Source organism: Fusarium subglutinans, assembly GCF_013396075.1.
Source record: "Fusarium subglutinans strain NRRL 66333 chromosome Unknown NRRL66333_c0000074, whole genome shotgun sequence".
Classification (NCBI taxonomy): Eukaryota; Fungi; Ascomycota; class Sordariomycetes; order Hypocreales; family Nectriaceae; genus Fusarium; species Fusarium subglutinans.
This window is the reverse complement of record NW_023502137.1, coordinates 87,253-113,905: the sequence shown is the minus strand read 5'-3', so window position 1 is coordinate 113,905 and position 26,653 is coordinate 87,253. Positions and strand designations below refer to the sequence as shown.

The 26,653-nt window shown below is 48.6% G+C and overlaps 12 protein-coding genes across 12 annotated transcripts; 5 read left to right on the top strand and 7 right to left on the bottom strand.

Moving 5' to 3' along the window:
* Positions 1-14: 14 nt before the first annotated feature.
* On the bottom strand, positions 15-1,754 carry FSUBG_6744 (KTR5 mannosyltransferase; the record flags this gene model as incomplete). Its single annotated transcript, XM_036684975.1, has 5 exons — positions 15-359; positions 409-820; positions 869-955; positions 1,009-1,407; positions 1,471-1,754. 5 exons carry the CDS (start codon positions 1,752-1,754, stop codon positions 15-17), a joined length of 1,527 nt encoding a protein of 508 aa, XP_036537781.1.
* Positions 1,755-3,763: 2,009 nt separating this feature from the next.
* On the top strand, positions 3,764-4,267 carry FSUBG_6743 (uncharacterized protein; the record flags this gene model as incomplete). The annotated part of the gene is made up of 1 exon (XM_036684974.1): positions 3,764-4,267. One exon carries the CDS (start codon positions 3,764-3,766, stop codon positions 4,265-4,267), a length of 504 nt encoding a protein of 167 aa, XP_036537780.1.
* A 580-nt stretch (positions 4,268-4,847) lies between these two features.
* FSUBG_6742 (cytochrome c oxidase subunit 5b) lies at positions 4,848-5,836 on the bottom strand (the record flags this gene model as incomplete). Its single annotated transcript, XM_036684973.1, has 4 exons — positions 4,848-5,009; positions 5,072-5,331; positions 5,441-5,533; positions 5,617-5,836. The coding sequence occupies 4 exons, from the start codon at positions 5,834-5,836 to the stop codon at positions 4,848-4,850; spliced, it is 735 nt and encodes a 244-aa protein (XP_036537779.1).
* An 851-nt stretch (positions 5,837-6,687) lies between these two features.
* FSUBG_6741 (nitronate monooxygenase) lies at positions 6,688-7,782 on the bottom strand (the record flags this gene model as incomplete). Its single annotated transcript, XM_036684972.1, has 1 exon — positions 6,688-7,782. One exon carries the CDS (start codon positions 7,780-7,782, stop codon positions 6,688-6,690), a length of 1,095 nt encoding a protein of 364 aa, XP_036537778.1.
* Positions 7,783-8,711: 929 nt separating this feature from the next.
* On the bottom strand, positions 8,712-9,659 carry FSUBG_6740 (acyl thioesterase ii; the record flags this gene model as incomplete). Its single annotated transcript, XM_036684971.1, has 1 exon — positions 8,712-9,659. One exon carries the CDS (start codon positions 9,657-9,659, stop codon positions 8,712-8,714), a length of 948 nt encoding a protein of 315 aa, XP_036537777.1.
* A 1,894-nt stretch (positions 9,660-11,553) lies between these two features.
* Positions 11,554-12,700, bottom strand: FSUBG_6739 (thioesterase thiol ester dehydrase-isomerase; the record flags this gene model as incomplete). Its single annotated transcript, XM_036684969.1, has 2 exons — positions 11,554-12,363; positions 12,410-12,700. The coding sequence occupies 2 exons, from the start codon at positions 12,698-12,700 to the stop codon at positions 11,554-11,556; spliced, it is 1,101 nt and encodes a 366-aa protein (XP_036537776.1).
* A 1,122-nt stretch (positions 12,701-13,822) lies between these two features.
* On the top strand, positions 13,823-16,060 carry FSUBG_6738 (uncharacterized protein; the record flags this gene model as incomplete). The annotated part of the gene is made up of 1 exon (XM_036684968.1): positions 13,823-16,060. The coding sequence occupies one exon, from the start codon at positions 13,823-13,825 to the stop codon at positions 16,058-16,060; it is 2,238 nt and encodes a 745-aa protein (XP_036537775.1).
* A 2,123-nt stretch (positions 16,061-18,183) lies between these two features.
* Positions 18,184-19,404, top strand: FSUBG_6737 (uncharacterized protein; the record flags this gene model as incomplete). Its single annotated transcript, XM_036684967.1, has 1 exon — positions 18,184-19,404. One exon carries the CDS (start codon positions 18,184-18,186, stop codon positions 19,402-19,404), a length of 1,221 nt encoding a protein of 406 aa, XP_036537774.1.
* Positions 19,405-19,670: 266 nt separating this feature from the next.
* Positions 19,671-20,253, bottom strand: FSUBG_6736 (Oxo-4-hydroxy-4-carboxy-5-ureidoimidazoline decarboxylase; the record flags this gene model as incomplete). Its single annotated transcript, XM_036684966.1, has 2 exons — positions 19,671-19,724; positions 19,780-20,253. The coding sequence occupies 2 exons, from the start codon at positions 20,251-20,253 to the stop codon at positions 19,671-19,673; spliced, it is 528 nt and encodes a 175-aa protein (XP_036537773.1).
* A 379-nt stretch (positions 20,254-20,632) lies between these two features.
* FSUBG_6735 (pre-mRNA-processing factor 19) lies at positions 20,633-22,275 on the top strand (the record flags this gene model as incomplete). Its single annotated transcript, XM_036684965.1, has 5 exons — positions 20,633-20,645; positions 20,701-20,745; positions 20,799-21,237; positions 21,287-21,747; positions 21,800-22,275. The coding sequence occupies 5 exons, from the start codon at positions 20,633-20,635 to the stop codon at positions 22,273-22,275; spliced, it is 1,434 nt and encodes a 477-aa protein (XP_036537772.1).
* Positions 22,276-23,181: 906 nt separating this feature from the next.
* FSUBG_6734 (cell cycle control) lies at positions 23,182-24,292 on the top strand (the record flags this gene model as incomplete). The annotated part of the gene is made up of 2 exons (XM_036684964.1): positions 23,182-24,063; positions 24,116-24,292. The coding sequence occupies 2 exons, from the start codon at positions 23,182-23,184 to the stop codon at positions 24,290-24,292; spliced, it is 1,059 nt and encodes a 352-aa protein (XP_036537771.1).
* Positions 24,293-24,776: 484 nt separating this feature from the next.
* FSUBG_6733 (uncharacterized protein) lies at positions 24,777-26,576 on the bottom strand (the record flags this gene model as incomplete). Its single annotated transcript, XM_036684963.1, has 1 exon — positions 24,777-26,576. One exon carries the CDS (start codon positions 26,574-26,576, stop codon positions 24,777-24,779), a length of 1,800 nt encoding a protein of 599 aa, XP_036537770.1.
* Positions 26,577-26,653: the final 77 nt, after the last annotated feature.

Genomic DNA, 26,653 nt, shown 5'->3' with positions numbered 1-26,653 from the left:
AAGTCTAAAGTGGCCTAGTATGGATGTTCCCAGCCGCCAGCAACGTCGACCCATTCTGCAAGACATGATCCTTCTTTGCCCTCAACATCGACAACGTCTGTATCACATCTACAGCGACAGCCAATGCCACCTTCTTGCACGTCGTCCCATTGCTCCCAGTAGTCGTCTTCCTCAAATCTCTTATACTCGGGGAATGTTGTCTTTTCTAGGTAGGGCTCACGTGCGAGCTGTTTGCCCGGCGCATTGGCAGGGCAATGCTGAATCGTTGTATGTCGGTAACCAAAGTCTCGGAAGTAATGGATATCCTGGGGTCCGAGTAGAGCGCCAGCGGCAAGGGAGTGAATAGGAGCATCGCCCCACTGAGGAATGTTAGCATCGTTACAAAAAGGGAGACTTTGGCTTGCATACTCGTTCCATCCAAAAGCCACCGCTTCTGTCCATCATCTCAAAGAAGTCCTGGTACTCCTTGCTGCGGAACCAGCTGAGCTTCGCAATTTCGAAATTGGACCAAAAGTGGCACATATTGTAGGTCTCTCCCTCCATTGACTCAGGGTCGACAATGTTCTCCTTTTTACCCGTGAGGGTATCCCAGAAACTTTTCTCGGGATTTGTTGAGGTATCACTGTCCTTAGAAGTGTCCTCGTCATCGTCCTCTGGTGGCTCGACAAACATTTCCCACAAGCCCTTCGATGTGATGTTGTTAAGTCGCTTATAAGCGGAGGCGTATCGAAAGATATTGGGAACGGTTTCTCGAAGTTCCTTGACGGCAATTGTGAAACCATATGTTTTGTTGTGTTCGATCATTTTCTGAAAAGGGTCGCTGCAACCAGTTAATAATGCGACTGCGTCTGAAAGGAGCAAAACATACTATGTGATGTCGCAGAAATAGCTGATCTCGGGCTCGACTCGCCAGTACCACTCGTACTTGAGCAATAAGGGGTGGTTGAAGAAGAAACTGTTGCGCTGTTAGCCAGACTATCCTTCATCGCTAAGAGAATCCCAACTTACCCAGAGTAGAATCTGCACATCTTGTGGTAGCTCTCTAGACCTCCGTACATGACGGCAGCGTCGCCTTGCTTGGCGATACCCTCTGAAGCTACCTTGGGGTCAATCCAATCGGGGAACCCCCACATGTCTGGTCCAACCTTTCCAAACTCGACATCTCCGGAGGTATGGTTTCTAACAGCCTCCTTGAAGTTGTCGTCGAAATCACCATCGTTGAGGAACACATAGGGGTAATGATACCAGCGATTGAAATGCCTCTCGACTGATTTTATGGATTGCAAAACACCATCAATCTCCTTGTTTCGCGCTAATATCACAAATGCGGCGTTGGCTCGAGGTTGGCTGGTGTCAGGCTGGGCGCAGCCCTCGACGAACACCTTATCGTACTTTTCGCTGATTTTCCTGTTTGGGCTGTTAGCTATCTGATATGCCAAAGCATCCAATGCTGGCTGATATCAGACTTACCGCATCTTGGGGGGAGCACCCCCTGGTATCAGAAACCTGCCGGGGGAACTGGGATGGCTGACGAAGAGAATAAAAATAAGGATTAAAACAAGCATTGGAAAAAAGACAACCACGCCCAGAGGTACGGAAATTGTAGAGTTCCCCTTTAATCGCAGGGGTCTCCGGAAAAAGGCCATGCGAGAATCGACCGACTTGTTGTGTTTGGAATCCCTCTTCTCGTCGAGGGGAAGTTGTAGGGGAGGTTTGCTGGGAGCCACCTTGGTGGCCCTCCTGATCAAGTCCATGGCGAGGAAGATCCTACCACGGCGGTAGGTATTGTGATCGGTGGCAGTCGGGGTCTGGAGGACATGAAAAGCGCCGTATCGTGGCGCCTGCGACGGCCGTCGAAGACAAGATTGAAGTTGTAGATGTGGTCGTGGTCGAGATAGAAATAGGAGGCCAGGGATGGAGATCGGTGTTGGTGGATGGGGCGATTAACTTGTACGGTAGCCGTAGGTAGTTCGGTCGATCTTCAAGGTGGGACCGGGAAGTTTAAAAAAGGCAGGGGAAAAAAATTATGTCGAATGTGATCGCAGAAGAGAAGACGGTCGTGGTATCGTTGTCGTGGCTCGTGGGTTTCGATGGTATCGTCGCACGTCGTCCATGGACGTAGGTAGGTAGCATTGAAGGAGAAGCAGTCGTGGGATGGGATATTAGATCTCTAAAAGACAGACAGACAGAGAGACAGGGAGACAGGGAGACGAGACGGTTTGAATTAAGTAATGAGCGGCAGGGACCACTTCCCTGATTCTAGTGCAATACAGTAGAAAATTCCACCAACGTCAAAGCCAAAGAAAGACAAGACAGGCCCAGAGTTTGATCTAGCAATCAAAAAACTACTGACGCGTCGACCTGGTAGAGCTGGTTGGTGGGGCACAGACTCCTTATCCTTGGCAGATGATAGCGAGAGATCACCAATGAATGAGGGAATCCATGTTATGAGTTACAGTGCATATTCTATCTACGTACATGTACATTTACAGCAAGGGCGGTAGAGACTGACTGACTCTTGTACTCAGACTTAGGGTCTTGGCTATGAAAGGGATGTCCAAAAAAAGAATTAGAGAGAGGCAAATAAGGGAGAAGACAAGACAAGACAGGTAGAGCATGAGAGAGGGTGGGAAGTGGGAGCATGCAAAACATGATGGGGCCGTAGAATAGAGTCTGTAGCCACTGAAGATAATGACTGATATAGTGGAGCAGGGATTACTCCTCCATGAGCAAGAAACATTAGACCTTAATACAGGGTGTTAAAACAAACTTGGCAAAAGGTATCCTAAACTCATGCCATGTTATCCAAGTCTTTTTGTCGCTTACGATCCAGGTCCTGATTTTCTTTTGCTCCCCTAGATACTACAGATGTACTGTAGCTTGAGCTGTACCAACTGCAGTTATTCATGCACATCCATCAAGATCCCGGGTCGTTACAGGGCCACGGGCTCGTTCGTGAGCCAATAGCTTGCTCATCCTTTGAACCATGACAGCGTCGATCCAATCAAACACCAAACAAAAAGGACGGGACACTACCGGACACCGATATCAGGGCCCACGCTGAACCGGTACATACTGTGCATGCACCGATGCAAAATTGACTGACCTGAAATGAAGAAAACGAAAACTCCCTGTAAGGAGAAAGATGATTAGATTTATAATTAGATTAGGTTCTCACATCCAGATTGTCGCTCACACTCACAGACAGGTCCGTGTGGAGGCTTCTACGAACAAGCGAAAGCAAGTAAGAAATTCAATTCAGGTCGCTCCAAGACCCACGTGTAACTTAAGTTAGCGCTTGCATGCAGCTGCACTACAGTACAACCCCTGTATTTTTGTTAGCTTATGACTTACTTACAGGGACCTAAACTTTATATCTTTTATAATTTCTTTATTTTATAAAAATAAAATAATAAACTAAATAGATTTTATTTCTTATAATTATAGCTTTTATTTTATAGGTCTTAAAGTATTTAAATAGCTATTTTTTAAAAAATTTATATATACCCCTGCTTGCTGTGGTGGGGCTGTAGTAAAATAACAATAATTCAGGGGCTGTACTGTATTGCTCAGAAGAGTCTAGGCTGGGGTTGCATCTTGAATCTTGATTCCGCTTCATCAAGAACTGCTTGTGATCAACGAATCCTCCCGTCCGTCAAGAAGCCCGTCCCGCTGACAAAGAGCCGCAACCCCATCGCGTACAGCTCAACCAACCATAACAGACAGAGCTGTATCCAGTCTGTTTCATGCATCGCAAACAAACATGGCTCCCAAAATCAACTCAAAAAACCTGTCTTACGACAACGCAGCGGCAGCACCGCCATTCCTTGCTGCTCTAAGGGCTCAAGCTGCTGGTGCTACAGGCCCCAATCCACTACTCGCTGCACAACGGAGGTCAGCTAAGAAGCGCTCTAGCAGTGAGGAGGCAGAAGATGTCCCGCTCGTCGTGGACGAAGACGGAAACGTTGTGAGTCTTGAAGTCGACAAGGATGGAGTTGTCAAAGATACTGGAGATTACGACTTGGAACCTGCAACAGAGAAAGAAACACCCAAAGAACCAGAGAGCAAAGCTGCTATTGGAGGACGGAAACGAAAGGTTGGAAAAGTCATCGGTGAGGCTGCTGATGAGGCTAAGGATGAGGATAAAGGAGAGGGCAAGAAAAAGGAGAATGATGATGCCGAAAAGGAGTCAGCAAAGAATCGCAAACCCAAGAAGAAGGCCAAAAAGATTAAGCTGAGCTTCGATGAAGATGAAGATGAAGGTTGAACGCCATTAGTGAGCTTTACAGCACACGCTTTTCATCCCCCAGAACCGCCATGAGCATCGCTACGGCCACGCTCATACGTCCATCTATGCCCAGGACACGACACTATCACACCACTTTGATACCCAGCATCGACAAGATGAGAGCCAATACTCCCACCACAACCTCAGGACTGGAGGTAAAAGAATAGATAAAAATGCGTCAGACGAACGGTCTAATACTCGTCGTCTTGCGAAAGGGCACATCTTATTGGCAGTATTGAGTTTTCATAACCGCGACTGGATGTTTCACATCCGTATCACGAAATGACATCACAATCCAGCCATGCCCAGACTATGGAAGTCTGGAAAGTCATTACAAGCTCAATTGTATCAAACTGCCGTTGTCACAAACACAATAAGCCCAGTATATAGTCAACATCAACTTCTGGAAGCTAACTTAGTAAATTGACACAGGGAATAAAGGCACCCTAATCTACACAAAAACGGCTCCTCTCCCCGGGGGCACCATGCACATCCATCTAGTTTTCCCTTAATGCTACGACCTAGTCTCCTCAATGCCTCTCAGCGCAACGTAATGCATTTATTTGTATCGGTACTCGGGCTTGATGTAATCGGCAAAGGTCTTGGGCTCCTCGAACTCGGGAGGGTGGTGGTGGTGGTGATCGTCCTCGGGACCGACGTAGTCCATCTTGTAAACGCTGCCACACTCGGGGCATCGCTCGATGGGGCGTTCGCGGGTGATCTGAAATTATAAATGTCAGCATTTCACTTCCATCCGTCCGGAATTTCAAGGTCAAGACTCACGCCGAGCCAGTGGACGCTGTGAGAGTCGGCGGGGAAACCAGTGCAGCCGGCGAACTGCTCCTCACCAGCAGATCGGACCATGATGGGATCCTTCATCGTTCCGAGGCGGCTGGCGTCGAGGGGGCGCATGTCGAAGATGTCGACGCCCTCCATCTTACCGAGAATCTCGAGACGCTCGATACCGGTGGACTGCTCGAGATCGGTAGGGACGGTTCCGGGGGCGGCACCAGGACCGAAGAGATCCTCCTCAGTTCGGATCTCTGTACACGAAAGCTTGTCAGCGATTGTCGTACGTCACGTCAAGATCCGTCGGCCGAGGTTACGGGGTGCCATTGAGGCAGTTGGCGGCGGCATTGTTGGGCAACATACCCTTCAGAGTCTTATAGGAGCCGACCTTCTTCTCGGCGGAGCCAGCAAGAGCAGCGGCCTGCTCGTTGGGGGTGGCAGGACGGGCAGTATCTCCTGTAGTGGAAGCAAAAACACTAGTCAGCCATCATACGACGATCGCCATTGGCTGGCTGGAGGAGCAAAATGGAAATGCGTACGGCGGACGAAAGAGGTGGTGAAGGTGCGAGCGACAGCAGGTCGGGCGGCGACGCGGCGAGCCGCAGTGAGGGCGGAGCGTTGCAGGAACATTCTGTTGATGGTTTGCGCCGGGCAATGGAGTCGAGCTTTGAGGATGACTCGGGATGGGCTGAGAGAGGTGTTGTCGAGGGATTTGTGAGGAATGGGCTGATTTGGGTCGAAGTTGGAGGATGGACCCATCTTCGCCAGCGAATTGGCCAATTGGAGTTGTTGTAATCATGGCCACGTGATCTGTCAAAAGCTCCGGATCTTGACGTTCACCCAATTGCTAATAATAAGGCGAGTTTCGGAACGTCATCAAAAGCTTCAAGAGCTTGCAAAATGCCACAATTGACATTTGACTGAGGAAGAATAGCTTCCAATTAACGTGCAATACTGTCAGGATAACATTGAAGCATCATTTGAGCTATATGTACTCTTTCGGACTTGCGCTCGCTCTGTCAGAATCTCAGCTACATCGTCTCCCGAGATCGTGTTGTTTGCCGAGGCTCACGTTACTTATTACTTTCATGAACTTGATAAACAAATAGGCAATTGCCCTCTTTATTGAGAAATGCTTTATTTGCTTTAATCGACATCTCTCATTATCAGTCGATAGTCGATTGGAATGCGACAAAGTGGACGAGTTTCGCTTGCGCGGTTGTACCAAATGTCTTTGAACAGTTGATTTATTTGAGACCTCTATCTCTATATCATGAAAGCACTTAGAACGAATTGGAAAATCTAGACATACGTGTTTCTTTATGAAGCAGCAGGAAACCAGCCGAGATAACATGATAGCTGTGTCGTCGAGACTTTAAATGAGTCTTCAGATGTATTAATTATTTGATGAACGAAACGCGTTTCATCTGCAATGACTCAATTAATCATATATCTTATATTAATGAAAGCAAGGTAAGATATGGTCGGTGAAGCTCAGATAAGAGCAAGGAATTGCGTACCCTTTGGTCCCAACCATGGCCCAAGTTGCGTTTTGCAAAGCAGATATGCATAGCCTCTCAACTACCTCAGCAGAGATTGTAAGATCTAAGTTACATGTTGTTGCCCGCAAGCTCAGCTATAACCTCTTTAGCTTCTTTCTGCACACACTTGACAATATCATCGGCATCCTGCACATCATGTATAAGTCCAACAGCCGCTCCCGCATACGTCGCTAACCTCCCCTCTGGCCCCCATCCCTTGTCCCCAGCCTTCAATGCTTCGTCGTGCCTCTTCTTCAGTTCCTCAAATCCCACGCCTGCTTGGTGATCGTGAAAGCTCTGGTTGATGATACCCCTTGGGCTATACTGCTCTGGCCAACCCATAGTGCCCCTAAGGTGATTGTAGAGCATGGTTCTGGTGGTGCACTGAGCTCCGTCTTTAGCTCGAATAATCTCTTGTTGGTAGCCTTTGCTGATACGAGTTTCGGTTGCTGCTAGGAAGCGCGTGCCCATAACGACGCCAGTTGCACCAAGTGAGAGGGCTGCTGCAACGCCTCGACCATCTGCGATGCCGCCGGCAGCGAAGAGAGTCATGCCTGACTCGCGGACTTGGTCTGCGATTTCAGGAAAGAGTGCCATTATGCCCAGGCCGTCGGTGGCTCGACCATGGCCGCCCGCTTCTGCGCCTTGAATGACCAACGCATCTGGGCGGTGCGCACTATTGGCCACTTCGATACTCTCTTGAACGGTGCCGATTTGTATCCAGACCTGTATCTCGGGATGAGCTTCTCGTATCTGAGACGTCCACTCATCAAGCTCTTCTTGTCCTCGACTTGGCGCAAAGAGCCATGCGACACAGGGCCTGTGTTGTTGCACAGCATTGACAGCAGACTTGAGATCTCCATTCCAGAGCTGAAATCCAACGCCAACAGGGAGGGTACCCGTGGATGGAAATGAGGACGGCAGAGTCTGTGGGGGTGAATTGCGTAGCAACTCCCTCACTGTAGCTAGATCCTTCGACGTATCTTCAGGCTTCATTCCTGGCCCAATGAACCCAAGACCTCCAGCTTTGGAGACCGCAAGGGCCAGATGAGGTCCTGACATGACGCGCATTGGGGCGCCGATGATGAATGGTGGGATGGTCCATGGGAACTGGCTCAAGAAGCAAGCCTTGCTGACTTTGGCAATCGCGTGAGCCGTACTCATATTGGGGCCTTATTCTCTTGTTCTATTCAGTCGATCAGCTTTGTTTTGAGCCCTGGTTTAGCCTTGCTCGCTATTCACCGTGCAGCTGTATCTTCAAGATGCATTGAGGTTTTGGAGGTTGGAGAAAGCCACATTTATGTGAGTGCTCAGGAAATTATAAATCAGCTGAAACCAAGAGCCTGAGAAGATGTGGGCAACTCACCTTCAACTCATTGTGTTTCGGTAAGAAGCCGAGATCATATGAATAGATCAACTTCACATTACGAAAGATATCGCTTCATCATTCCGATATACCCGACATAACCGATCATCGAATTCTACGAGAATCTCATGGGAATAATGGTTACAGTTTGTCACACCTGAACGAGTTGATAAGTGGATGGAGTCAATGTGTATATATTGACTATTTCACCAGTTCCGGACCTTTGAGTTGGTTGTTCACTGACACAAGATCATACTGGTAACACGAACATTGGTAACAGTTGTCGCCTTTACATGCCACTGACAAGATTTTTACGAAAAGTCATTTCATGTGGTACGAGAGATTATATTAAAGTCATGTACGAACTAGAGAGGGTAAGCATGCATGGCATTAATTAGTGTAAGTATGCGTGCAGCAGCTTAACACCTTCCAAAAAGTATCCATATCTCAGCAAATTGTTGTACAAACTCTCCCCAAACTCCAAATGTGCAACGCGCAAATGAATAGATCAGTGACATAATATGGACCACTACCATCACTCCGTCTTGCATCTTTCATCCTCTGAACCTCGCCCGTCCTCCATCTTCCGAAAGTGACCCAGTGACTGAGGCTTGAGATTCCTGAATACATGTGGTAGAAAGAAGGCTGAATGGTCCTGGGATACGAACCAGCCATCAAACTAGTATGCGTTTAGACCGTGACGGTTGAAGATAGAACTGATGTGAATTTAGAGCTTTGAGTTGCCTCTCTGTTGTTGTTGTGCCCGGTAAGCATTCACTCCTCCGTATGTCGACGGCTGAGATAACCTCTTCTGGCGCTTATCAGACCGACTCAGAGCTGGCTCTCGACTGAGTGTCGACGGAATTGGGTCGACTTTGGAGCGCCTATGGGTGATGCGTCCCAAACCGGCTGTGTTGGTCTTGATCTTGGTGATCCTGTTCTTGTCCCCAGGCTTGCGAAAACTGGCTAGTCGGCCTTGATAACCAGCTGAGCGTATAATAGCAGCGCGCAACTTGGGGTCCTCGTAGATTTTAGAGGCGCTCTTTGAGCTTGAGTCCTCACAGATGCTGAATATAATCCTTTTGATTATATCCTTGCCGCTTTGAGCAGACATTGTGCACATCGACTGTATCTTCTTTGAAACCCGCCAACGGAGGAAGTCCCAGGGGTCCATGGCAAGTTCCCCTTTATCATGCAGAACTCGCAAGTCAGAAACCTTGCAAGCAAGCTTATACATCAGTTCCTGCTCACAAAGTCCATCTGTGGGCAGGTGATGCTTGGAGACAAGCTGATTCGGATGGTATGGCGACTCATGGCCGAAGATTTCGCGGATCTTGCGTTGTTTAGACACATTATCCATATGGAGCTTGTGTTTCTTAGCAAGATCTTTGTTGTGGGGGTCGAGTCGGAGTTGTTCCTTCGAGTCTTTCTTTTTCTTTTCTTCCGACTCCTCTTGCGCTAGGTAAGTTTCGAGAGAGAGCCATCTCGGCATCCAGTAGTCGCTATCTTCCGTGATCTTTTGCACAGGGGTGCCGATGAGGCAGTGTGGTGAAATGTACTTCTGACCATCTGGGCTGATGCGGTAGACGTCACTCCAGGGTGTATGAAGCATCTCAGTTACGACTTCAGTTGGCACAGCCGTCCCATGACTATGGGCTAGGCTTTGATCTCCCATCTTGCCTTATTAGACAACGAGCAGTCTAAACTAGGATCAGTAACTGCAATCAGAATAAGTATAAGGTCAAGTACTTACCCAAGGTTAAGGGTAGTAAGAAGACTGTAGTTACTATAAGGAAGAGAATTAGTATAAAGTAAGGCAGTAAACACGGTCAGGTAAGAGTAGTCTAGTGGACGATAGAAAGAATAGAACTGGTTCAAAAGATGAAACTTCTCGTCAGGCCTAAGATAAGCGCCAAGACCTGAATATGAAAGGGCCTAAAGAGATTATTAAATCCTCGACTTACTTTGAAAGCTGTAGACAGAGTTGCTTCTGGATAGGAGGTGTGAGGCGATATGTGAAACGCGATGTGTTTAAGAGAGAGAGGTTGTAGAAGATTAAAATCTTTGGCGGTTCTCCTTTTAATAATAAAATCCGGTGGTGCACGAAGAAGGTGCAGGATAGTCTTCACCTAGGCTAAGCAGCTTAAACGCAACACGGTGAATCAGAGTCTTTGATGCTGGCTGGGCTTATGCCTCCCTTATAGACAGATCACCGCGCAGTGATGAACAGTTAACTCCGAAATAGAGAGTGCGCCAGCTGGTGAATGTCTATGTTGTTCTGAGGTTTGTTGGAGTTTCCGATAGTGATTTCAGCGTTTCTTTTATTTGATTGCTGAATCTCTTTTTCCGATCTGATGGTGTTGATACCAGAAGATAAAAGGAGTTTTTGATATCAAGGGAGAGATCAAATGTGATGGGTGGTCAAGATGATCTCGCACTTGAAGTATTCTGGTAGGAAGGAGCCTCGCTATACGAGTCACTGCCACAGCAAACAGGAGACAATTATAAGATATCCTCTGCCTTTAATGCTTGTGTTATCTTGGGCAAGCACCGCAAGTAGCTTGACCTTTATGAGCGATAGCTAAAGAGGTGCGTGAACTACTGAGGTTATACTCTGTGCAATGACAGGGAGTTATATGTCTCAGCTCGCATCAATGCTATTTAGTTCGCAGACTAGAAGCCTCTGAATGAACAAGAGCTCTTAATTATATTTATATGTATTATACTGATATTGTATTATATTGTTATAGGTTGCAATTATTTCATATACAGGGAATTGTCGGTAGCGGTAAACTTGGGTTTATCTGCTATTTCCCCTTGTATGTGTATGAAAGACTTTGTCAGGTACGGAATGGGGTTTGATGAAGACGAGTTATAAAGTCTTGGACAGATTAAAGAGTGTGGTCAAGTATTCCTGAATTGGGACGGATAGCGACGAAAGGTACGCAATTGAAAAGATGCAGCATTAAAGAAAGGCTGGCCATGTGCGGAATGAGGCATTATATAGATATTGGGCGGGAGTCTAGAACGTTCCATGGGTTTGATCTACGTTAAGCGATATGCATCTGAGAACATACAAAGATAGCCATTGAGTGTAGCAAAGAGCAAATACGCCGAGGCAATAGAAATACCCCATAATGGCATTTCGGTCTATTTCAATAGTATCTAATTAATTCGTTAGGGTGCCCCGTTTGCGGAGATGTTAAACTTTCCTGTTACAATAAGCATGACTTGAACTTGCTTTATTGTATTAGTCCCCATATTGGATTACCAATATGAGATTACTCGGCACCAGTAGGAATCTCGTAATCTCGACTGTAATACATAACAAGGAAGAGGAAGAAACGAAGCTGATACGACGCTGAGCCTCCAGTCCCTCGACCACAGGTGAACGTCTGAGGACCGAAGGTTAGACACAATCGTTTCGCGCTATATCGGGGGCATCCAACAATTGAACAAACTGGGCCTTGTTCAAGTAATTTTTGGTACCGTCTATGGTGTTTCCATGACAAAATCTTGAAGTCGCTAATAATGTTTGACTCTAACCACGTCCTCTTTAATCACAAAGTCTACAGCTTTGTCTCTCTACCGGGTTTGGCCGTCATAGGCAGTATAATACCATCCTGGTAGCCGGTCGCAACATGCTTGCCTTGGGGACTCCATATCAGACTTTCCATTGCGCCTCGACCAGCACTGAATCTTGGCCAAGAGACTTCTTGTAGCCACCATCCGTCTCTTTCCATCACAGCCTCATCAGTATTGACATGAACGTAGAACGAATAACTTAGGCTTGCTGCGATGCCCAAGTCGTGGCCGTAGCCCAGATGGTTCCCTAGCATAAAAAGACTATTGCGATCTGCCTCGAACGCATGACACAAGACATGTGCGTTCGTGTCCTCTTTCGGAAGGGGTTTCAGTAACCGGTAGTAGATGAGTTCTCTCCGGTCTGGTATAGCCTTGTCTTTGTTGAAGTCCGACATGTCAACTTTGTACATATCGAGAATAGGGAATGCTCCATGGCCTTCATTTGGGAACTTTGCTTTCAGAGCATCGACGTCGGCCTGTGGACATGGATTCCACTGATCAGGTTTGCGCGATGAGAGTATGTCTTTGAATCTCTCCTGTGGCGGCAACCCTTGGACCTCATCGGAGCTGGAAACCGGGCGTTTGAAGGTGACGATACTGGTTAGACAAGGGCTACCGAGAGGCGTTTCGGAATCCAAGTCGGGAAACGGGCCCGATATGCTACTTGATGGTTGCGTTGGCTGGCGAGCATGAACCAGCCTCGTGGAGAAGGAACGGCTTGAATGGACTTCAGATACATCTAGGATGAAAGGGCGATCCGAGAGTCCGGGGTTGGTGAACACGGCGTGGATGGACTGAAAAGAATAAGTTTGTGTACACCCATAAATAGGCCCAGCTTACATGTATCCCTCGTCTGTTCTCGTCTGCATTACCATGGTCTTCTTCTTCAACTACACGTGTGGCTGCAAGAGCTGATAAAGCATATACGACAGCGCCATAAGCTCCCCTTGTGATCTTCGGTGGAGGAATACCAACAGCATCCCAGGGGAGTTCTTGTCCAGGTGTCCATGCTGGCTGCCGACTAATGAATCTCTGAACTGCTTGTTGTGTTGACGAGGTATCATCCGGAAGCCTGGCTAGCTCCAAGGCTTCTTGGAATGAGAGTCGCTTCCATTCTTTAGGCGTGCTCATTGAGCTTGGAGTTTCGGAGCATGTAGCTTCAAGGCAATGTCTCGAAAGATTGAGCGAGCGGCATCAGGCAAAACTAAAATTCTGCAGGCAATTGGGTATCTTTTTCTTAAGCTCTTGAAGTTGTTTTGCTTTGCGCAATTTTGGACTTGTTGTTGAGGAAGTGTTAGAGGCCGGGTGTTGATGTTGAGTACACCCGGCCCCACACCAGCTGATGATGCCGAGGTCCGCCGATTGTCCTCCGGCTGCCGGAAGTTCATTTTAATAACAAAGGGTATAGTAAGAGCGACAATAAGCACATGTGAAAGACAGTGATATTGATAGAGAAAAAATATGGCCCAATATGGTTGAAATTACACGAAACAAAGTTCTGTTTCGGTGTATCGGGATACTGAAGCTAACACATGAAGAGTGTCCTGCGGTTAGTACACCCACTGTAGCATTGAAGCTCTGGACAATAGGCGAGCGCTCGCTCGGGGAGCAAGAAAATATCAGACTTTAATATGGGATTTTAAAAGAACTCAAAAGGTGTCCGAAAGATATCATAAACTTATGCTGATTTATCTAAGTCTTTCTGTCACTTAGGATCAATATCCTGAGTTTTCTTTCCTCCCCTAGGCGAGATGGACTGCCAATGATACTTCACTCTCAAACTAGTAAAGAGCATACCGATCATTGAACAGTAATCCCAAATGCAAATCGTGATTCAAAGTACATATTGCCTGCTGATGATTGCTAGAAATGCAAGATGATGCCAGTTGAATGCCTTTGTCACTAGCAGTCTGGCAGATGCATTCCCTTACAAGCCTCTCTCATCATGGACAGGTCGAAATTCTAAAGAAACGAAGTAAACTTTATCATCCAATCACTGAGCACACAGCTGTAGCTCCCTAAGATTCACAAGGGTTGTGGTTGCCTCAAGGTGTTACAGCTGTACTTGTAAGCCTAGCCTCCCTAGGACCTGAAGCTCCGGGCAGAGTCATGACGTCGTCACTTTTAATCACTGGCTTGGGTGTGCTATAAAAACGATCAAGCAGGAATCTCTTCTCTAACAAGCCATCCCAACCACAAAAAGGCACGCCTTTCTAGATTATCACCAGGCAATTTGCGCCTGCAGCTTTCAAAATGCTGTCGTGCTTTGGCATTGGTAAAAATCGCGAGGACGCAGAGCGCGAACCTCTGCTGCCGCGTTACAATGACGACACCGGCCTACAGACGCGACTCCATGAGAAGCTCCATACATATCAGATGCTCCGCGCCATCTCTAAAGGGTATATGCCAACAAACGAACAGCTTATAATCCACTTGAGAACTCTTCTATCGGCGCAGATTTTGAACCCCGAGCGCCAAGAGCTCAGCCCATCAGGTCGAGCTCTGGTCAGAAGCATCAAGCTATGGATCAAACAGTTCATCGAGGTGTTGCAGCACAAGAATAGTAAGGACCAGATTCAGGACTTCATCTGGTATCTTACCAAAGCTCGTTTGGATGTCGACGTCGCACATATCGAGCAGCGAGCTGCCAGGGCAAAGGTCCGAGCCGATGCTGTCGCAACCTACAAGAGCTTGCAGACTGTTGGATCACTTCTATTGACCAACTCCGATTTCCGCATCTTTCTTTCCGACCTCAGCACTGTTGGAAAAGAGGTACTTCGAGACACTGCCTTCACCTTGTCTGACGTTTCCAAACAAGCTGGCGAGGCCATCGAGCCGTCCAAGGAGGAACAAGAGGCCCTGAAACATGCAAATGGCAATGGCAATGGCAATGGCAAATCACCTGCTCCACCTTCCGACGAGGATCTTAAGAATGAAGTTGTAGATGTCGGTGAGACTGTCAAAGATGGTGCGCTTGAAGTGGCCGATGGGGCGGTACAGAGCATCAAGGAGCATGTGAAGGGCGACGAGGGTGATGCACTGGTGAAACGCCTCAAACAAACGGTGATGAACCTCCGGAAGCGAACAGACTACAAGGAGTCGGTTTCAACAATCTCGCTGCTCATCCAACGTTACCTTCTCGCCTACTCCCACGCAGCTGCTGCAACCGTTGAAGCAGTTGAGGAGGACACGCAGCCCAACCCAGAGGCCGACAAAGCGGTCCACAATTTCTGGTTGTTCATCACTTCTCTCGGCAAGCGTGAGCACTGGGATGAGGTCAAGAAATCCTTTGAAGCCGTTGTCGATGATGGAAAAACTGACCCCAACTTTGATGAGCTTGTACGACAGATTGGCAATCTGGTGCAGGATATGCTGAGTGACCCTGACTTCTTTGACAACATCGAAGAACGATTCCAGGAATTGCGCAAGAAGTCCAATGATCTGACTGCCAAATCGTCAATTCGAGATGATCTCGACGCCCTGCTTTCGAGTCTGTATGCTGCTTTCCGCTCAATCTTGGATGACCAGGATATCAAGAAGCTCATCCACACAACTGAAAGAATTGCTCTCCTCTTGTCACCAGCCGGCGAATACGCTAACAGCGACCTGGTCACTGACACTATCAACATTTTCGTCCCTCTCCTCATCCAGGCTATTCAGTACATCCCCATTCCACGTATTGAAGTATCGGCACCCGCTATCGATCTTCTGCTAGAGAATCTCATCCTTGAGCCCGGTCGCACCATCAATGCAAGCTCCTTCCTGCCTTTCCAGCTTAACATTTCAACCTACAATGATGTTCAAGTGAGAAAAGCACTTCATGGGACGCAATCTACCATGAAGTCAATGATGAAAGTGACTGTGTCTGGCCTTTCGATTGCAGCAGACGACCTGGGTTACTGGTTCCGCTTACACTCGGGTCTTTTCCGTATGGTTGATGAAGGTATTGCAGGTTTCCACCTTGATAAGCGCGGCGTGGACATCACTCTTGACCTCGAAATTGGAAAGGATCGCATGGAACAGATCGTCTCCTTGCGCGATGTCAAGGTCCGCATCCATCACCTTAATTACACGCTGAGCAAGTCCAAGTTTGCTTGCCTGGCTTGGATCTTGAAGCCATTGGTGCGGCCCATTGTGCGCAAGGCTCTCGAGGTCAAGATTGCAGCTTCAATTGCTGAAGGTCTTCACTTCCTGAACCGTGAGATGCTTTATGCACGGGAGCGTCTCCGTGCCACACGAATTGCTGATCCAAAGGACCTCTGGACGTTCATTCGAGCAGTTGCTGCACGTCTCGTTCCAGCGCCCGATCCAGACATCGACGCCCGCGTTGGCGTCAAAGCAGGGTCAGGCGTGTTCCAAGGGCGGTATGCACCTGGCAGTCTGGTCAAGCTGTGGGAGGAGGAAGGCAGGGATGCAGAGCAGAAGCTCTTTGAGTATGACCAGGGAGGATGGAAGAATGAAATCTTTGACGTTAGCACAAGCAGAGTTTAAGGTTGCTTTGCGATGTATCATGCATATTAGTTACGGTACGCTCATTAGCTAGGTGATTTGCGAGTTTTAGGTTGTTGAGGTAACAAGGCTACAGGCAAAAGGGTACACGTTAGGATGGCGCATGATGAATCAAAATTTTCATGATGACTGAAGCGTCTAGAAAGTCCATGACAAAATGAAGTGAGGGCATTGGACAGTTGTAATGCCGTTATATCCGCTTCAGGAATGTCGTAACGCTCAGCATACAGAGGTCGAATCGGGAGTGAGATTTGGGCAAGGTAGCATCTCAGAAGAAGTTCTCCGCTTAGAATGGCCAAAATACATCCCAAGGATACCACAGTACATGAATACATACATGTACGCGTGTGCACCTGGTGCCAGGGGATGTGATCTCTCATGTTTCTCAATCTTAACCCCAGAAACAGCGGCCGCCTCCGGCCAAGCCCTAAAGGCGATCCCCAGAGTCGAGCGTCCAGTAGAAGAAGAGCATTGTGCACACTGCAGGTATACCAATGGAGTGGTTTCAGTTAAAAGAGGAGGTGGCAGTTCTAGAGCATTGACGGTAATGAGCCATGTCATCGTACCTCTGTGTGAGCTGGCTTGTGGCTGGGATACCTCTAGTGGAATAGGTAGTTTTGTCACGAGGTTGGAGGAGAGAGTTGACAGTCACGAGATATTTGCTCGAAGCATAGTACATGCATACATACCTACCTGTACAGTATAAGCTGAGTAGTGGTAGACGTCCACTGCTTGATTGTTTTGAGCAGGTCAATAGCATAATATGATCTGACCAGGATACAAACTCTGTCTGCCGCCGCATTGATGCTTCTTGACCTTCACTTTGTCAATGAGCATCCATTCATTCTGTTTGACCAAAACCTCTCGGGTTTCCTCCCTTGTGATCCGTGCTGATTGATTTTCCCATCCCCCCCCCCCCTTTCTGCCCGACCATCTGGTCTCAGCCAACGAAAAAGCAAGTTCATCTTGTTGATCCCTGTATCCTAGAACGCTTGATTCAACCGCCTGACCAACGCCCCCGGCCTATGGGAGATGCTGTGCGACCATGCCTTTTGCCCCGGATGGCTTACCCCGGACTTGTTTCTTGGGTTTCGTTCCCTGGGCATGTTACATACATACCTCGAGGGACTACAGTATAGGACATACATACTGTCGTTCGACTAGTCAGTCTTCCAATTGTGACTCCCAAGAGGCCAACGTCACAAAACTCTGTCTCTGGCTTCGGTCTACGAATAGGATAGACAGGCATGCTGATGTATTAGGATACCCCCTGTAAACCCCAGGTCATGGTTGTTGGGCCTTGGCCAGAAAAAGCAATCCGAATGTCACAGTCAGCATCTCAACTCGCTTGCTCGTGTCGGCCCCGGATTTCCCATCGAATTGGTTCGGCGTGATCCCTGCTCCTATTGCTTGCACTTGCAGGAGACTAGCTGCTGTAGCTTGGCCTTGGTCTGTCTTGGTGCTCCTTGTTCCCCTCTTCAGTCTTCGAATTTCTCCATCATCAGTTGTCAGTCGCCATTTCCAATCTCATCCTAAACTAACTCTTTTACTCTTATCAATATCTTGTCTTGTTTATCTCTCTATCTCTTTATCTCTCTACCCGACGATCCTGAGCCGGATATACCATTTATTGTTGCTCTCCTTATTCCGATCCCGCCTAACTTTGGCCTCAGCTCAGTTCCCCACTTCGCTTGTCGACAATCACGCCAGTTATCCACCAGCATTGAACGTCTGCACTCTTAAGTAGACAACTCTCGACGGCCTGAGAGGCTTGGGAGAGGCATATTAGGTGCATGGGAACTGCCCTGACTCGACTCTGCTGCAACCTTGAGGTCAAAAGAGTTGCGTCAATTTGTTTCACGTCAAAGCCGGGCATTTCAAATACCGAGCTCTTCACGCATCACCAGATACAACTTGTGATTACATCTCCAGGTCGAATCATTCTCAACTGAAACTCTTGGGCACTGAAAAGCCAGATCTCTCTTCCTCGGCTCTTCTAGTACCTAGCCAGCACATCCTCTCGTCTTGTTTCACACTGGTTAAAGCGGATGGATCGGACCAGGCAGCTCTGACAGCACCCCTCAGACGAAGCGCAAGCTGTCGTAATGGAGGTAGAGGCTAATGGACAGAGCTCAATCAGTCTGCTTGAGCCCTGGCGCTGCCATTCTGTAGGCGGCTGCCATGATGACCTCCCCATTTCTCCACTGGATCTCGCTTCCGATGACTTGACTCAAGTGCCAAGATGTTCCGGCTCAGACCCTTTGTTCGAAACATTGATGGGAGATTCGAAGTATCGCACTCTTCGGAAAGCAGAAAGTACTGAAGGCCATCGGAAGCCAAATGCAAAAGAAACATTAATCCCGAGGTCCCGACCCGAAGGACCGGGATTCTCTTTTCCTTCAACAGAGGATACAAGAAAGAAATTCAGCCCTTTAGATATACGACCTGAACCAGCATCAACGGGACCTCGTGGTATCAAGAGAAAGCGCTGCAAGTCTGATGTCGATGGCTTCAACACCGCCGACTTGTGTGTCAAGAAACGTCGACTTCGTGCCGAACTCATCACGAGTCGTCTTTCTCAGCCTTATTCTCAACCCGCCACTCACATCCTTAATCGAGAAGGTCAAGAGGCTGGTGACAAGCGGTTCCTGAAGATGGCTACTTCAGTTGATAATACCCGAAGGATCGCGCATCTTCACGCAACTTCATTTCTCCGCTTCTCGACCATGAATTGTCTGAGGAAGAGGTTGAGCCTCGGGCAGGCTGCAGGTAACAAGAAATATGAGCAGGAAATTGCAACTATCACATCGAAAGCAGCCGGGAAGACGAATTGGCGGCCTCCAATGCCACAGGATTCTTCGGCAGGAAAGTCTCTGAGGATCTCACCAACAGGCACGGGAATTATTGGACCTTCAGGCATGATGGTATCATCGGCACGACCTCAGCCAGGCTACCCACCTCAAAAGGCATTTCAACATCCAAAACCTCCATCATGCCGGCTATCCAGTCCTGTGGCCCTACCTCTGCCTGTTGGCGATGTAGCTGCAACGAAGAAACGTACATCACCTCGACTCTTCCCCATCCGATCGCCAGAGCTACGACCTACAGCGCCTTTACCTCCGCTGGACGATCTCGAGGAGGATAGTTTTGCATACATGCATCCTGCAGATGACGACTGGGACGATGGGGGCGATGATCAAGACAGTGTATATTCTGACTTCAGCGTTTTATTCGGACAGAGCGATGATGGCAACAATGGTGAAGAAGACAGATCGTACGAGGAGTATTTGGATGAGCTCGACGGCATCTGCTGGATGTCGAGATAGTTAGGCAAATATATAGTGGCGTCTCTGGGCATCTCGGGGAGCATTTAAAGGAATTGTGTAAAGTATACTTCTAGCATTGGGTGGCAATATGTTCTCATTCATGTTCAATACGGCGATATTGAAGCATTAGGTATCCGGCCCGCAAGGACTGGAACAAAAATAGGCTATACTGGCTTGTATTATTATTCGGCCAGATGGGGAGGCTTAGATACACCACAGCTCAAGCAACAGGTAACAGATTGTTATTGATTAGGTAGTGACTATGTTCAGGGCTTCACACCAAGCTTGGAGGCTCGGTCGTTAGCAATATCGCACATTGCCTAAAAGTAAACACCGACTTAGCATCAGAAGCATTAAAATGCGAGTTATACATACCTGTAACGCTTCATCAACCTCTTTCGAAAAGTCGCCTCTGGAAATTCTAGCCTTCATGTTCTCCATGATCTCGGGTCTTCCCCGTCCGTTCACAAAAACGACATATCGTAATCCGGGGAACTTTTCCTCATACTCCTTGTTCAGCTTTGCCAATTCTTCGCCTTGGCCTTGCAGGTTGGCCTGCTCTGCAGCTGACTGTGCTGAGTCAACTTTCTTGGCCCCTAAACGGGGATGTGATCCGAGAATTGAGAGAAGAGTCTCATCTGGGTTGGCTGACGAGTTCGAGGAGGCGAGCGAGGCGAGGCGAGTTCTGCAGGCCTCAATTAACTCCGCGTATGATGTATACCCTGCATCTCGCACAATGGGGAGGAGAGTGGAATGGATCGCTGGACTGGGCTCGAATAGCAGATCCAAAGTCTTGATCTGCTCAGCTTCATCTGCTACACGAAGATCTTGAGGTTGAGGTAGGGCCATAATGGTTGATGTTGGTGATATTCGTAGCCAGTTGTCACAGTATGCATTCAATCTATGCTCAACATTCACCAACACCACAGAAAATAACTAATTCACTCAATAGCTGTTATCGACAAGCAGTCACATCAATTATCGGATGACGGAGACATGCGAACTCACTATTACCGGTGTCCCCCGCGTTGAGACAACCATCAAGATGAAGCACGATAAGATACCGTGCGCCTTATCTTATCATCCCGTGATCCAAAGCTCTGGTCAGTGCGCACTGGCAAAATCTCAACTAGGCAATTGTCGTCGCAACAGAGCTTCGAGACGTTGATTTGCGCTATACCCGACGACAAGCAATTGAAAGCTCCACGAGCTCAAATTTGTAGTCGCCATGCTTTGTGGAAGTAAGTTCTCCAGTTTTGCCATCGATAAGTAACAGTGCGCTGACCCTCTTGACAGTTTCTGGAGAGGCTCCTCAAGAGCCCGTCGTTTCTAAGAAGTCGGGTATGTATTATCGCCATCATCAACGCGCAGCTTTCACGGCTAACACAGCAAAGGTGTTGTTTACGAGAAGCGTCTTATCGATCAATACATCAACGAACATGGCACCGAGCCCGATTCTGGCGAGGCCCTGACCGCCGATGACCTCCTCCCTATCCATTCGTCGCGTATTGTCCGACCGCGTCCCCCAACCCTCACATCGATTCCCGCTCTCCTCGCTACTTTCCAGAACGAATGGGACGCGCTGGCTTTAGAGACATATAACCTCAAGGAGCAGCTTGCGCGCACCAGAGAGGAGCTTGCCACAGCGTTGTACCAGCACGACGCTGCTGTCCGAGTTATTGCACGACTCACGAGGGAGCGAGATGAGGCCAGGGATGCTTTGAGCAAGGTCACTGTGACAGGAGGTGCGGTCGATGGCGATTCTATGCAGGTTGATAGCGTGGAAAAGTTGCCAGAGGAACTCGTTGCCAAGGTGGACGAAACCCATCAGACGTATGTGGTTATCCTACAACTACACGGCCCATAACTAACGAGCATGCAGATTATCAAAGGGTCGCAAGAAGCGCCCCGTGCCTGAAGGTTGGGCTACCGGTGAAGAGATTTCAGCTTTCGAGAGCGCGATCACACACTCCCTACCCGTTCCTGAGGCTACCGCCCTTACTGTTGGAGGAACCAATGCCGCGGCAGTTGGAGGCTTGAAGGGACAGGCAGTTGTCTACTCTACCACCGAGGATAAGGTCGAGCAGTCTCTCTCAGTGGGTGAGCCTGTTACAGACGCCGTTTGGGCTGAGGCCGGTGTCGCTTTTGCGACTGGCCAAGGCGGTGTCAAGGTCTTCCAGGAGGGCAATCAGGTTGCATCACTGAGTGAACATGCTGGTGCTGCCACGGCATTGAGCCTGCACCCCAGCGGCGAAATCTTGGCCTCTGTTGGTACGGATAAGAGCATCGTGTTCTACGACTTGGTCGCACAGAAACGTGTTGCCCGCGCTTACACCGATGCTGGTAAGTTTCTCCTGGTACACCCAAAGATAATCCTGTGCTAACGTGTTCCCAGCTCTTACATCTTGTGCCTTCCACCCTGATGGTCACCTCTTTGCCGCTGGTACCACATCAGGCGAAATCAAGCTCTTCATGACCAACACTCTTGAGCAGGCAGCTTCTTTCAGCCTGGGCGCCCCTATTCAGGCTCTCAGCTTCTCCGAGAACGGCTACTGGTTCGCAGCTACAGCCAAGGGTCAGACCATGGTCACTATCTTCGATCTGCGTAAAGAGGGAGACGCGGCGGTGGCCAAGGTTCTTGAGACTGGCGGGCCGGTCCAGTCCCTGGCGTGGGACTACAGTGGCCAGTTCCTCGCCACTGGCGGTGCGGCTGGAGTCACAGTGCAACAGTTCACCAAATCCAGCAAGAAGTGGACCGAGCCTCTGAAGAGTTCTACACCCTCCGTTGCTGTTCGGTGGGGAGAGTCTGCAAAGCAACTCGTAACAGTCAATGGTGAGGGTGTGGTCAGCGTACTTGCAACAAAGGAATAGACTGGGGCTTAGATGGAATTTCGTTGATAATTTGTATTATACTCCCGAATAAAGGGCCAAAGCAAAGCAAGAGGTTGGTGTTTGAAAATTGATAATTATGGTTCTGGTTTTTGCCTATTGAAATAAGAGGCAAAACTTAGATTACAAGTGACCAAAAAGTGCCAGGTAAACTTAACATTGCTTTGCTAAGTTTTTGGATCAAGTGGTTATTTTTAGCCCCTTTACGAAATGCCAGAAGTCTTCTTGCTCCTAGAGGTTGGTGTATTGTTTACCTCCACTATTGATACTCCAAAACAACAACAGAACAATCATCACGAAAACTCATCATGGGCTTCAATACAACAAGGTACCTATTGACAGTGGAGCCAGGCAGTATTAGCCCCTTGTAGTGAAGTCTTGAAGCCTATTCTTAGTGGCCACTTAGCGGGGTAAACAGTGTTCGCCAGTGCAGGGTCTCTATGCGCTAGAGTCCTGTCGTCACATGGGGAGCAGCCTTGCATCGATCGTCACAGTAGCGACATTCAATTTCAACTTCCTTTCATACAACTACCAACTTCGATGCTTACCAACAACCTTCACCTCCCCACCACGCCTACGCCTCCCGACGAACCGATACGACACGTTACAGACGCTTACGACTCATCTGAGCATAATTCTATGTCTCATCATCTAATTCAGTCTCGCTGCCATAGCGCATTTGCTTAGCTTTCTCTACTTGCTAATCGCCACATCTTTCGTCTGCTTTGCCCTGGGCGGCTATTCACTGTATAAGTGTTCACTGCCTCGGGGGGGATATTCAGGAGGCTTTATGCCGTGAATACGATAAGAGAGCACACACCATATCTCCAATTATAACCGCCCAGACCTCGATACCTCGCATTCAAAGTCTTACACCTCCTACTCAACATGGCTGAAAACAGTGACCCTCTCGAGATGTTTGACGCGGGAGGGGATGAAGATGTTGAACGCTTTTTCGAAAACGCTTATAGATCACGGCCACATGCTGGAGATCACCTATTTCTGCCACATCCCAATGCACCCGCTGCGTATCATAACACCCGCCACGTTCGCCGCTCACAAGTTGCTCGAAATCAAGCAATACAACAACAACAACAACAACCGCAAGAAGCTACCCCTGTGATCGACCTCACGGAAGAGCCAGATTCTCCTGTACAATCACGAGCTATTGTCGACATCCTCCAGCCCGCGAGACCACCCGCAAGGAACCCGCGTAGAACGAACTCCCAACGCATATCACCTCCCCAACTAGCACGCACCGATGGTACTTTCGTGGGACGTGCAGAGAATGTTATTGACTTAACTGCGGACTCACCTGAGGAAGACCGATCACATTTCAGAGGGAGACGCGAGGTACCGAGGCCAGACGAGCTGATTGAGTTGGAAATAATAAGCCAGCGACCAGCTCTGGGGTCTCTACCAAATTTTGCTGCCTTTGGCCCTTTCAGGAGATTGGCTGGTATCTTTGGGGCAGCAGACATAGCATTCAATCCACCGAACCTAGACATTTCACGCAACGCATTCGCACGACAACCGACCCCAAAGCCACAAATGTCCCCACCGCCCCCAACGCGAGATGGTTTCACTCGCAATACCTGTACCGACCCGGAGAAGGAGTCTGAAAGCGTGGTAATCTGCCCAGCCTGTAACGAAGAGCTGGCTTATGACCCCAGCGGCACAGTGACTCAGAGCTCTGTGGGCCAGCAAAAGGGGAAACGAAAACGAGCACCAGGAGAACACCACTTCTGGGCCGTCAAGAAGTGCGGACATGTAAGTTCTACAGTTGGACATGTGGATTGCTACAAGGAACTAACATATACAGGTCTACTGTGCCGATTGTTATGAGAACAGAAAACCTACGAAGGCGAACGGTGGCGTAGGCTTCCGAGCTCCTGATGGGCGAACTGCGGTCGTGGCTTCAAATGACCTCCGATGCGCAGTGGATGGCTGTGATAGTAAGGTATCGCAAAAGTCAGAGTGGGTAGGGATCTTCCTTTGATTTGCTGGCCTCAGAAGAACCTCACTTATGGTTGGCCCCTGGGAGTTGGTGGCGATGAAGTCATGAATGACGATAGGGATACTGCGAGCATAGCATTGGCGTTAAGGATTGTAACTTATCAGACACTTTTCCCCCTGAAGTCTGCAGGGCTTGTTTTTTTTTTTTTCCTTACAGCACAGCGTTGATATATGTGATTTGATGGTGAGGATCAGGGGTTGAAAGTAAGGATATCTTGGTCCGACAGCGTCACTAATCCTTAGACTACCTTGAGGTACACTTCTCAAATAAAAACAGGATAATATTCTAAACGCCGTCGCTATGTCTAAGAAAAATATGCATAATTTGCCACCCAGCACCCGTACAAAAGGGTGATATGATGCCCTAACTCCGAGCCATCGTGCGATCCCATACCATGCTGTAAGTCCCCCCAGTGTTGTGTAATTCGGCCATTTCGGTAGTCGTCATCCAATGTACATGTTCATCGTTATATCATGAGGTCTAGGTCCAAATCGTCGACCCATTCGCCGCCATACGACTCTTGCGAAGCACTAAGCGCAAAAGGTTGTTGTGGCGGCTTCTGGTTCTCTTTGCTTTTTTGCGGTAGTGGTGGTAGGTGTTGTTTCGGAGTCTCTATTCGTTTTGGTGGAATCCGAGGGTTCATAATGTTAGGGTTGTTGGATAGTCTAGGTGAGGGTTTCTTAGGAGGTTGTTTGGATAGTTGAGGCTCAGCTCGCTTTGTGGAAGTTGTCGTACTACTGTGTCGTGTTTTCTGCAGTGTTGGTGGTGTCTTAAACGGAGGTTTTCGTGGTTGGTTGCATTGAGCTGCATGTGGAGGAGGATTGGAAAACACCGATGGTTTTCTCGTAGGCTCACGCGGCTTGCACATTCTGCGAGACTCTGCTTGAGCTTGCTCTATCATACCAGCCTGCATGCGAGCTCGCTCGCGTTGCTGGATCTTCTCAAGCGCAGCTGTACGACGACTTCTCTGAATAGCAAGACACATTCGTTCGTGTGAGCCGGAAGATGTGAAGAAACGTCTTGGTGGTGTAGGTGGCGAGTCCGACGCAGGTTCAAGGGGTGGTAAAGGGGTCTGGTCTGAGGATTTCTCTAGTCCTTCATCGAAAGATTCCTCATCTTCTTCTGCAATAGGGGTCAAATGTAAGGGAGCTGATGGCAGTACGCCCTCGTCCAGCTCTTCCTCAAGTTCTCGGACTTGTTGAGATGATGAAGGGAAGAAATCATCCAGGTTGAAGAGAATGGCTTGTGTGCTCATGGGTGGTTCTTGGTGTGGTGGACTTGAGGATCGTGGTTCCAGATTGTGTTGCGGAAGAGGCGGCTTAGCAAAAGAGAATGGAGGAGCAGGTCGCTTTAAGCCCAAATCTTCTGCATAGCGATTTGGAATGCCATTCCTAGGGGCTTCCAGTGGCTGCTTCGTGGCAGGTGCCTCTTCGTGTGTTTTGTTGCAGGTCTTTTGGACTCCGTGATTCATGTTGGATTTTGGATTGCCCATAGCTGCTTCAATATCCTCAAGAATTCCCAGGGCCAGATCTTCCTCGAAATCCGCATCTAATTCGTCCTCCAATCCTTCCAGCTCTATTTCGGGCATTGGTGGGTTTTCTGGTGCCGTTTCCGACGCAACAAGGGCTTCTCTTTGTTCTGTTTGTTCTGCGTTTGTCTCGTTCTTCCCCTCAGGTGATTGAGGCTTTGGTGATTCCCGTAGTGGTTTTGGTAGGTCCTCGACAATGGTTTCCATAGCTGCATCAGATATTTCCTCATCGTCTTCCTGTATGTCATCAAGCTTCTGCGCCTTGGTCGCCGGTTGTTGTGGTTGTTCTTCACTTGTCATCGCTTCATTTGTGTCTGCATTACTCTCATTCGCCATCGCATTGTCGTCTTTAATGTCGTTGCCTTGGGCATCTCTCTTCTTTGAAGTGCCATTCCCTCTCACAAACCATGAAATCGTTTCCTGACTAGGTCGAACATTCACCAAAGGCAATCCTTTCTTTCGTTTCGCTTCTTTCTCCGCCAACTCTTTCTCTTTCTTCTTGTCCCTAGCAACCTTGGCCTTGGCAGCCGCCTTCTCCCGTTCGAATTCCTTTCTGATTCTTTCCTGTTCAGCTCTCTCTTGTCTCCTGGATTCCTCCCGTGTGAGTTTAGGGCCCTTGTTGGCTGCTTTGTAGGCGTTCCGGACTTGTTTTGATGTCATGGGCCGTAGGGGCGGTTTGTCGGGATAATCTGCACGACCCGGGAATTTCGGGATGACCGTGAACGTTCGCTGGCCCATGTTGAACTTGAAGACAACATTTGGCCAGCTTGCACGACGGGCGGATGCGATTCGATGCGGTTGGTGGTAGTGATTGA